This window comes from Hyperoodon ampullatus (genome assembly GCF_949752795.1).
Source record: "Hyperoodon ampullatus genome assembly, chromosome: 2".
NCBI lineage: Eukaryota > Metazoa > Chordata > Mammalia > Artiodactyla > Ziphiidae > Hyperoodon > Hyperoodon ampullatus.
The window spans coordinates 97,100,790-97,112,381 of NC_136915.1; the positions used below are offsets into that span (position 1 = coordinate 97,100,790).

The 11,592-nt window shown below is 37.7% G+C and overlaps 1 protein-coding gene across 1 annotated transcript in view; it reads left to right on the plus strand.

Annotated features, from left to right (window-relative positions):
- GPSM2 (G protein signaling modulator 2) overlaps positions 1-9,234 on the plus strand; it is a gene marked incomplete at its 5' end in the record, with an annotated part of 48,930 nt that extends 39,696 nt beyond the window's left edge. The window contains one exon of the mRNA XM_079726269.1: positions 8,423-9,234. Within this exon, the coding sequence (XP_079582395.1) occupies positions 8,423-8,650 (228 nt within the window). The 3' untranslated portion in view covers positions 8,651-9,234. The remainder of the gene's footprint in view (positions 1-8,422) is intronic.
- Positions 9,235-11,592: the final 2,358 nt, after the last annotated feature.

The following is an 11,592-nucleotide window of genomic DNA, read 5'->3' on the forward strand; positions in this document are numbered from 1 at the left end:
TAGGCCATGATGAGGTCTTATGTTCCAGATGTGATAGGAAGACATTGGAGGGTTCTGGGAGATCATCCTGACCATCGTTGAAAGAATGTAGTGGCAAAGGGTGTTTGTTTGTTAGTAGGAAAACCAGCTAGGAAACTAATGTGGTAATAAGGCAAAAAATATTGGTTACTTGGACTAGCGTGTTGGGAGCTGTGATGATAAGTGGTCAGAATAGGGATATAACTTGAAATTATGGTTGGTTAGCAAGACCTGTTAATAAACTGGATGGAGGGTATGAGAAAGAGAATCAAGGATGATTCCTACCTTCTTGGCTTGAGTAACTGAGTAAACGGATGGTACCATTTACTGAAATGGAGAAGACCAGAGGAGAGACAGGTATGGGGAGAAAAGCAAGAGTTTTACTTTAGATATGTAAACGTGGGAAACCTAATTAGACATTCAAGTGGAATAGGCACTATTAAAATAAAATCCTGGAGCCCCAGAGAGAAGTAACTTTAGGAGTCATCAGCATATAGCTGGTATTAAAGCCCTGGGAAAGAGATTACCTAAAGAATAGATAAGGAAATAGGAAGACTAAGCCCTGGGCACTGGAAAACCACTAATTGGATAAAGGAAGATGAACCACTGAAGCAGGAAATCAGCCAGAGATTTGGAAGAAAACTTGGAGAGTGTGGTACAAGCCAAGTGAAGAAAGTGTTTAAGGAATGTTCATCTGTGTCAGATGCTGCTAAGAAGCTAAGTAAGATGATGGCTGAGCCTACTAGATATGGCAACATTTATAATTGAGAAAGATACTGTTTTAGTGGCATGAGGGGGCAAAGGACTGAGTGGGTTGAGAAAATGGGAAATGTAAAAGGGGAGATAGTACACAGAAAAACAGGCAGGCAAAGAAATGAATCATGAGTTGTTGGAGGGGTTACAGGATATAGGTGGGTTTTTTCTTATTTTGAGAGTTAGTATACAGCATGTCTGCAGATGGAATGATCATGTAGAGAGGGGAACCAGTGATGCAGAAGAGTATAGGATAAAGAACAGTTTTTGCATAGGTAAGAAGGAAAACAGAGTATATGTGTACAGATTTGGAGGTAGAAGCAAGTAGGAATTATCTCTGGTTGCTTTTATTTTCTTAGCAAAGTAAGAAGTAGAGCTATTTAAGGCAGAAGACCTAAACAGACATTTCTCCAAAGAAGACATACAGAGGCCAAGAGGCACAAGAAAAGACACTCAACATGGCTAATTATTAGAGAAATGCCAATCAGAACTACAGTGAGGTATTGCCTCACACGGGTCAGAATCCCATCATCAAAGTAAATACTAGAGAGGGTGTGGAGAAAAGGGAACCCTCCTACGCTGTTGGTAGGAATGTAAATTGGTAAAGCCACTATGGAGAACAGTGGCTTTGGAGGTTCCTTAATAAACTAAAAATAGGACTTCCCTGGTGGCACAGTGGTTAAGAATCCGCCTGTCAATGCAGGGGACACGGGTTCAATCCCTGGTCCGGGAAGACCCCACATGCCGCAGAGCAACTAAGCCCATACGCCACAACTACTGAAGCCCGTGTGCTGCAACTAGTAGCACAGCTACTAGAGCCTGCGTGCTGCAACTACTGAAGCCTGCGCACCTAGAACCCATGGTCCTCAACAAGAGAAGCCACCACAATGAGAAGCCCATGCACCACAACAAAGAGTTAGCCCCCACTCGCCACAACTAGAGAAAGCCCGATGCAGCAACGAAGACCTGGCACAGCCAAAAAAAAAAAAAAAAAAAAAAGACAATCCAATTCAAAAATGGGCAAAGAGGCACAACACTGTAAACCAACTATACTTCAATTAAAACAAACAAAGAACTAAAAATAGAGTTACCCTGTTATCCTGCAATTCCACTCCTGGGCATATATCTGGAGAAAACTCTAATTTGAAAAGATACATGCACCCCTACATTCATAGCAGCACCATTTACAACAGCCAAGACATGGAAACAACCTAAATGTCCATTGACAGATGAATGGATAAAGAAGATGTGGTACATAAATACAATGGAATACTACTTAGCCATAAAAAATGAAATAATGCCATTTGAAGCAACATGGATGGACCTAGAGATTATCATACTAAGTGAAATAAGTCAGAGAAAGACAAATACCATATGATATCACTTATATGTGGAATCTAAAACATGATACAGATGAACTTATCTATGAAACAGAAACAGCCTCACAGACATAGAAAACAAACTTATGGTTACCAAGGGGGAGAAAGGGGACAGGGGGAGGGATAAATTAGGAATTTGGAATTAACATATACACACTACTATATATAAAATAGATAACCAACAAGGTTCTACTGTATAGCACAGTGAACTGTATTCAATATATTGTAATAAACCATAATGAAAAAATATGAAAAAGAAAATATAACTGAATCACTTTGCTGTACACCAGAAACTAACACAACATTGTAAATTAACTATACTTAATTAAAAAGAAAAAAAAAGAAATAGATGGACTTCCTTGGTGGTCCAGTGGTTAAGAATCTGCTTTCCAATTCAGGGGATGCAGGTTCGATCCCTGGTCGGGGAACAAAGACACCCCACGTGCCAAGGGGCAACTAAGCCCACATGCCAGAACTAGAGAGCCCATGTGCAACTACAGCGCCCACAAGCCGCCACAACTAGAGAGAAGCCTGCACACTGCAACAAAAGATCCTGCGTGCTGCAACTAAGACCTGACGCAGCCAAAAGAATGAATGAATGAAAGAAAGAAAGAAAAATAGAGCCATTTAGCAGAGATTGAGGTTGGAGCATGGTAATCATGAAAAAAAAAGGAAGTGGAGTATAGTTGACTTGGAGAAACTAAAAGCATGCTGACCAGGGAAAACAGGGTTGCTGAGCTGTGCTGAGGTTCACAGTCATGGAACTAAGGCTGGTCAGTGTAGTTGTATATTTTCTCCAGTCATAACCAGCTGCTTAAGGAAGCAGAGAGATAGATTTAATCAAGCTTTGTATTGCCAGGAGAGTAGGATAGAGAGGGAGAGCAATGTCAGGAAGTGCTTTTAGTAACAGATTTTGGAACCTGGACTGTGTCTAAGAAGGGATGTAAGGAAAGGTGTGAAAGTGAAAAGTGGCAGTGGTCTCAGTGGATTCAAGAAATGCTGAAGTTACTTACCTAATAACACACCATCAACATATATAAAGCAAAAATTGACAGAACTGAAGGGAGAAATGGAGTTTTTACAATAATAGTTGAAGACTTCAATCCCCACTCTCATTATTGGGTAGGGCAACCAAGCAGAAGATAAGAAAAAACAGAGGACAACAACACGATAAACCAACTACATCTAACAGATTAGAATAATACGTAACAGAACAGAATACACATTCTTACATGTATATGGGACACTCTCCAGGACAGACCATACGTTAGGCCACAAATTAAGTCTCAACAGATATCTTAAGATACCATACAAAGTATCTTCTCCAACCAAAATAGGATGAAGTTAGAAGCAACGGAAGGAAAAATTGGAAAATTCACAAATTTGTAGAAGTTAAACCAGTGGGTCAAAGAAGAAATTAAAAGGGAAATTAGAAAATACCTAGGGACTTCCCTAGTGATCCAGTGGGTAAAACTCCGCACTCCCAATGCGGGGGGCCTGGGTTCGATCTCTGATCAGGGAACTAGATCCCCCCATGCATGCCGCAACTAAAGAAGCCCACATGCCGCAACTAAGTGTCCACGTGATGCAACTAAGAAGTCCACATGCCACAACTAAGAGCCCACCAGCACACAACCAAGTGTCCACATGATACAACTAAAGATCCTGCGTGCCGCAAGGAAGATCCTGTGTGCCGCAACTAAGACACAGGGCAGACTAAGTAAATATTTTTTAAAAAAACACAAAAAAACCTAGAGACTAATGAAAATGAAAACACAATTTACCAAAACTTATGGGATGCAGTGAAGGCAGTGCTCAGGAAAATTTATAGCTGTAAATGCTTACATTAAAAAAGAAAGATCTCAGATCAACAGCCTAACTTTACAACTTAAGGAACTAGAAAAAGAACAACAAACTAAACTTAAAACTAGCAGAAGGAAGGAATAATAAAGATTAGAGCAGAGGCAGATACAACAGAGAACAGGAAAAAATAGAGAAAATCAACAAAATCAAAAGTTGGTTCTTTGAAATGATTAACAAAATTGACAAACTTTTAGCTATACTAAGAAAAAGAGAAGATTCAAATTACTAAAATTAGAAATGAAAGCAGGGACATTACTACTGATTCTACAGAAATAAAAAGAATTATATGAGAATGCTATGAATGACTGTATGCCAACAAGCTGGATAATCTAGATGAAATGGGCAAATAACTAGAAACACAAAACCAAGACTGAACGATGAAGAAATAGAAAATAGATCCATAATTCATAAGGAGATTGTATCAGTAATTAAAAACCTCCTGACAAAAGCAAAGCCCTGGACTTGATGGCTTCACGGGTGAATTCTACCAAATATTTAAAGAACACTAATTCCAAAAATTGTACAAAAGGGAACATTTCCTATTCCTAAGTCATTCTATGAGGCAAATATTGCCCTGATACCAAAGCCAGTTAAGACTTTATAAGAAAACTACAGACCAATATCCTTTTTGAATATAGATGCAAAAATTAGCAACAAAATACTAGCAACCAGAAGCCAGTGGCATAGTAAAAGGATTATATGCCATAACCTGATGGGATGTATTCCTGGAATGCAAAGATGGTTCAACACATGGAAATCAATCAATGTAATATACCAAATTAATAGAATGAAGGAAAAAAACACAGTCATCTCAGTTGATGCAGAAAAGTCACTTGACAAAATTCAACACATCTTCATGATAAAAAAACAAACTAGGAATAGTAGGCAACTACCATGATGTAATAAAAACCATTTATGAACCACACACACACAGCTATCTTCATACTCAGTGGTAAAAGACAAAGCTTTTAAGATCAGGAACAAGACATGGATGCCCACTTTGCCACTTATATTCAACATAGTACTGGAAGTTCTAGCCAGTTAGGCAAGGAAAAGAAACAGAAGGCAGCCAAATTGGAAAAGAAGTAAAATGATCTGTTTGGAGATGACAGGGTCTTATATGTAGAAAATCCTATAGATTTCACGAAAAAACTATTAGAACTAAGAAGGAAAGTTACAAGATCAACATCCATAATCAGTTGCGTTTCTATACACTAATAATGAACAGTCCAAAAAGGAAATTAAGAAAACAATTCCACTTACAATAGCATCAAAGAGAATAAAATACTTAGGAATTAACCAAGAAGGTGAAAGACTTGTACAGTGAAAACTACAAAATATTTCTGAAAGAAATTAAATATGACATAAGTCCCTCCCACTGGAAGACTTAAGATTGTTAAAAAGTCAATACTGTTTTGACACCTGACATAATCCCATCGCTCCTCATTTGTGGGATAGTGAAGGAATGGTCAGATCAGTATACTGGTCTGACAATTATTTAATAAAGTGAAAAATTTTTTTAAAGTCAATACCACCCAGAGTGTGATCTACATATTTAATGCAATCCCTATCAAAAATGTCAGTGATGCTTTTTTACAAAAATTTAAAAATCCATCCTAAAATTCATATGGAATCTCAAGGAAACCCAAATAGCCACAACAATCTTGAACAAGAACAACAAAGTTGGAGGACTCACACTTCCTGATTTCAAAATTTATCACAAAGCTACAGTAATCAAAACAGTGTGATACCAGCAATAATGAGACCCAATGGAATTGAATAGACAGCCCAGAAATAAACACTCTCATATACTATCAAACAATTTTCAACAAGGGTGACAAGACCATTCAATGTGAAAGGAAGTCTTATCAACAGTTGATGTTGGGAAAACAGGATATCCACAAAAGAATTAAGTTGGACCTTTACCTAATACCATATACAAAAATTAACTCAAAGTGGATCAAAGTCCTAAATATAAGCGCTAAAAAACTATAAAGCTCTTAGAAGAAAACGTAAGGGGAAAGCTTCATGCTTTGGATTTGGCTATGGTTTCTGGGTTACGACACCAAAGGCACAGGCAACAGAAGGAAAAAAAGACAAATTGGACTTCATGAAAACTTAAAACTTTTATGGATCAAAGGACACCATCAACAAAGCAAAAAGGCAACCCACAGAAAATATGTGCAAATCATATAACATAAAGATTAATCTAGAATATAGAGAACTCCAAAAGCTCAACAACAAAAAACCTGATTCAAAAGTGGGCAAAGAACCCAAATATTTCTCCAAAGAAGATATACAAATGGCCAGTAATTACAGGAAATGATGCTTGACATCACAAATCATTAGAGAAATGTAGATCAAAACCACAATGAGGGACTTCCCTGGTGGCACAGTGGATAAGACTCCATGCTCCCAATGCAGGGGGCCCGGTTCGATCCCTGGTCAGGGAACTAGATCCCCCATGCATGACGCAACTAAGAGTTCACATGCCACAACTAAGACCTGGTGCAACCGAATTAAAAAAAAAAAAAAAAAACCCACAGTGAGATACCACCTCACGCCCATTAAGATGGCTATCAAAACAAACCAAAAAATGCAGAAAATAGCAAATGCTGGTGTGGATATGGAGAGATTGGAACCCTTGTGCACTGCAGGTGGGAATACAAAATGGTGCAGCTGCTATGGAAAACGGTATGGCAGTTCATCAAAAAGTTAAAAACAGAATTATCATACGCAGTCCCACTTCTGGGTATGATTGAAAGCAGGGACATGAACAGATATTTGTACACCCATATTCATAGCAGCATTATTCACAACAGCCAAAAGGTGGAAGCAACCCAAGTGTCCATCAGCAGATGAATGCGTAAACAAAATGTGGTGTACATACACAGTAGAATGTTTTCAGCCTTAAAAACATTCTGCAACATGGATGCTGAGAAATATGCAGTCACAAGAGGACAAATACTCTGATGCCTCTCATGTGAGCTAGAGTGGTCCAATTAACAGTGACAAGGTAGAATGGTGGTTGCAGAGGCTGGAGAGAGGGGAGAATGGGGAGTTGTTGTTTAATAGGTTTAGAGTTTGTCTTGCAAGATGAAAAAAGTTCTGGAGATGGTGGTGATTATTGCACAACAATATGAATGTACCTGATACTGAACTGTACACTTAAAAATGGTTAAAATGGTAAATTTTATATTTATTTTACCTCAGTTTTTTTAAAAATGATTTACTGGGGGTAGTACTGGGGAGCTTGATCTGGAAAAATAGGAGTCCGTGGTCAACATGAGATATTTTAAAATCATGATTTCAAAGACGGTGCAGTTATTGAGAATGACTGTGTCTGGCCTCTGACCATGGGAGCTAATGGATAAGGCAGAGAGGGCAAGGATGAAACACCAGAGGAGGGGAGGTCTAGGAACTGAAGCTCCTGAGTGTTGGGGAAACTTAGAAGACAGTGAAATGACCACGAATCGTGACGGGAGAGATGATGAAGAGTGAACCAGGTGTGTGTGGAGGGTGGGATGGCACTGACTAGGAATCCGGGAAGCAACGGCCCCTTACTGGGCGGTGGGGTTAAACACTCGGGCATGTTAGTGCACAGTGCCTAGCAAAACGGGGCACTCCGATGTCAGCCATCACATTCCTACTCATATTCTTGAGTTACAATACCAGACACTGTCCTGTAGACTTTTAAGTGCTTTCATTTGATCAAAAACATTTCTGACGTACTTCTAAAATAAGAATCGTAAGTCAGAACTTGAAGGAAAAATTCACTCTGGGTTATTTATTTCCTTAACAGATTTTATTACCTAAGACGAGGGTAGGCAAACTTTTTCTGTAAAGGGCCAGAGAAAATATTTTAGGCTTTTCGGGGCCCTATGGCCTTTGTTGCAACTGCTCAACTCTGCCCTTGTAGCAAACAGCCATGCACAGTTCATAAACAAACAAGCGTGGTATTGAAATGAAAGTACTGTTTACAAAAACAGTGGGCAGTGGGTTATAGTTTGCTGACCCTTGGCCGAAGACAGTATTTATAAGGTAGTGATGTAGGGTTTTTGTACCTCACATGATATTCCTAAGGATTTGGTACATTGTATTTGGCGATGCCTATTACGGTAAGATTATAATCTTGGACATGGGTGACCTTGCATCTTAACTAATCTTACCAAAGCCATGAAGCTATGGCTTCATAATACTTGTTATACACAATACTTGTTATGCTCTGATTATATAAGTCATTTCAAATAAAAGATCTTACTAGGTTTCAGGTCTAAAGATTGAGTAAATTTCTAAGAGGCAGTAAATGTTTAAAGCTACGTTTTGTTGTGAATGACAGACGTAACATACCTTGGTGCTCTCCTTCCCTGCAGTATTTGTATTTTAATCTCTTTCTTGTAAATTTTTAGGGATCCAGATTAGATGATCAAAGATGTGCTCCACCACCTGCTGCCACAAAGGGACCAACAGTACCAGATGAGGACTTTTTTAGCCTTATTTTACGGTCTCAAGCAAAAAGAATGGATGAACAGAGAGTTCTTCTACAAAGAGATCAAAACAGAGACACTGAATTTGGACCGAAGGACCTTGTGCAGAGTAATGCTCTGTTGGAACTTGAAAATTCAGGAAAAAAATAAGCAAACCACTAGTATACAATGAATATCTTTTTTAAAGCGACCTTATTTCCTTTCAGAACACTGCAGGAAAATTCAATCTATTACTTTTTTCCTTCAAAGGAGAAATTATAGCACTGTACTGCAGCTTAAAATGTTTTTAGCATGATGTAAATATTTAACCTTTGATAGCATAGTATTAATTAACATTCCTCTGGACACTCATTTCAGGGTAGAGGTGTCTTAAAAGGTGCTTCATCAACTTTTGTGATTACTGCTTGGGATTATGTTCTTCAGCAACTTGTCAGTTTCCTTTACATAGTATTTGTAAAGTAGGAAGTTAAATGAATCTAGCCTAGGATTTAATCCTCTTGCTGAGGTAGTTTTTTTTTTTTTTACTCTTAATTGACAATGGCTCTTTTTTATACCAATGTAGTGCGAAATTATGCTATTTCATAAAAATAATATACTTGACCAATGTGTAAAAAATTATACAGTCTATTAAAAAATCTAGATTTTTTTTCCACTAAGAAAGTCTCTATTTTCAATATAATTTTAGGCCAAAACCATTATAAAAGAAACTCTTAAAAATAAACTTCTTTAGCGTGTTTTGGCCTCTGTGTAATTTTTAAAATAACTTTTATATATATACATATATAAGTACAGATATGTATATATGTACATTGTGTGTGTGTGTGTGTATATATGTATATAAAATGGTTTAAAATTGTATGTTCTGTTGCAAAATACTGTTGTAAAACTTTTTTAGGACCTAATGTCAGAAAATCCAAAACCCTCATGTGACTCTGTCAAGAACCTAGGTCACAAAAATTAAGTACGAAAGACATAGGTTAAGCCCTCAGTTGTCATTAAGCCTCTTCCCAAAAACTGAAGGTGGTTTTACAAGGGGACATAATGCAACATGACATAAGTTAAGTTTAGCAAAAGTAAGTCAACAAGTCAACAGAGCTGGGCCTGGACTAAGGCTGAATTGCATAATACAAATGCCCACGCCTGGAACAAGCTGGCAACTCATTCACCTCTGGTTGCTTCTGATTCTACACAGCTGGGATGGGATCTAGGGATCTGGGCCTTTGTTCTTTCTAAAAATCCTCCAGGCGATTTTTATGGGCAGTGAAAAGCACTTCTACAAATAGCTAATGTTTTAAAAAATGAGAAGAAAGATAATTACACAATCTGGACTCACATTAAGGGCTCAGAGGAAAAAAAAAAAAGATTACTCCTGGTTCTGAGATCAGACACAAATTTTGTCAAAAGTACTAACACCTGGATTATATTATGTTTTATGTATTATATATAGGGTATAATGTCCTGGATTAGCATCCTTTTAAAACCTGCACTTAAATTCCACTGGGCTTTTTCTTACAAGCATATTTACTGAGCAAAGACAGCATACCAAACCACAATAATGTAAAAATAAGTGTTTATTTTGTGTATATGGTAGTTCTCAGACCCTGTAAATATTCAGCGTTACCCATTCCACTTAAAAACTGCCTTTGAAAAGCTATCTCCCCCACTCCGATTTTCCTAAAAGCTCGTTACTATAATCCTTGATTTTAATGATAAATATTGGCTAAACAATAAACCAGCCTGTTTCTTCTAGCTATAAACTGGCCTTGATATGTTCAATTTGCTTTAATAAGTCTTCCCTGAATTGCTGTCACCTTTCAACAGTACCTTGCTGCCCTGCTGTCAAAGTAGATTTCATCCCCAAATGGTTATCTGTAATGAAAGAATACAAAGGTGAACTTTTTCTTAAATTTTCTTTTAAAGATTCGTTTTTGGATAGATAAAAAGCAGTCAGAAGTGCAAAACAACATTAACTGTACTCTCACAGTTACAGTCTATCAACTGAGGCATTCATTTCACAGCTCAGAGGATAATTAGCACCTTCGGAGCATACAATCAGTGTGAACAGGCCTAGTCCCCAGATGACTTTATATTCATCAGTGTTCACAAATCTATCCCAAACTGCCGGCATCCCTACATGCCTACTATGTTATAAAGTTTTATATAAAATCCTTTTGCATTTCTTGGAGGAAATTACCTTTCTGATGAAATACTAATGTTTGCAGTACTAAGCTAGAAAATAATATTAACACATAAAATTAAATTGTTACAGGCATCTAAGTGATGCTTCTGGGAGCCAAAAAGGGGTATTTCTGCATTTCACGTAAAAAATATATCAAAAAGCAAATGCTGGGCTTCCCTGGTGGCGCAGTGGTTGAGAGTCCACCTGCCGATGCAGGGGACACAGGTTCGTGCCCCGGTCCGGGAAGATCCCACATGCCGCGGAGCGGCTGGGCCCGTGAGCCATGGCCGCTGAGCCAGCGCATCCGAAGCCTGTGCTCCACAACGGGAGAGGCCACAACAGTGAGAGGCCCACGTACTGAAAAAAAAAAAAAAAGCAAATGCTTTAAATACATCTTTTTTTCTGAAAGAAATGCCTGCATGAAAATTTTAAGACTATTCCTGACTGCTATCATTTTTAGTAAGCAGCTGAATATAAATTATAGTGTGAAGGTTAAGATAAAGGATACCCGAATATGTCTAATATATGTGCTTCCTAGTTAGATCTTGTGCAAAATTTATAAATTCTTTTAGAAAGTTTAAAATGAAGAATAGTTTAAAAATCAGAATAACTAATTTGAAATGTTGATTATATCACCTGTCTAGGGTTAAAAAAAAAATCCTACTCTGTTTTCCTTATTGTGGTATTTATTCCTCTCTTTGTATAGATCTCTAAAAATTAGAACTTCATATGGCTTGGACAATATGGTTTACTGTAATATAAATAAGATATAGTAATATCTAACAATCACAACTGCTGGGATTCTGAGTAACAAGGAAAACAGGTCTTATAAAGCCTGTGTACTTCATCTGCTGGGGAAATAAAGCCATTCTCAAAGGATGTAAAACTGAGATTACTGACTTAACAAGCTATG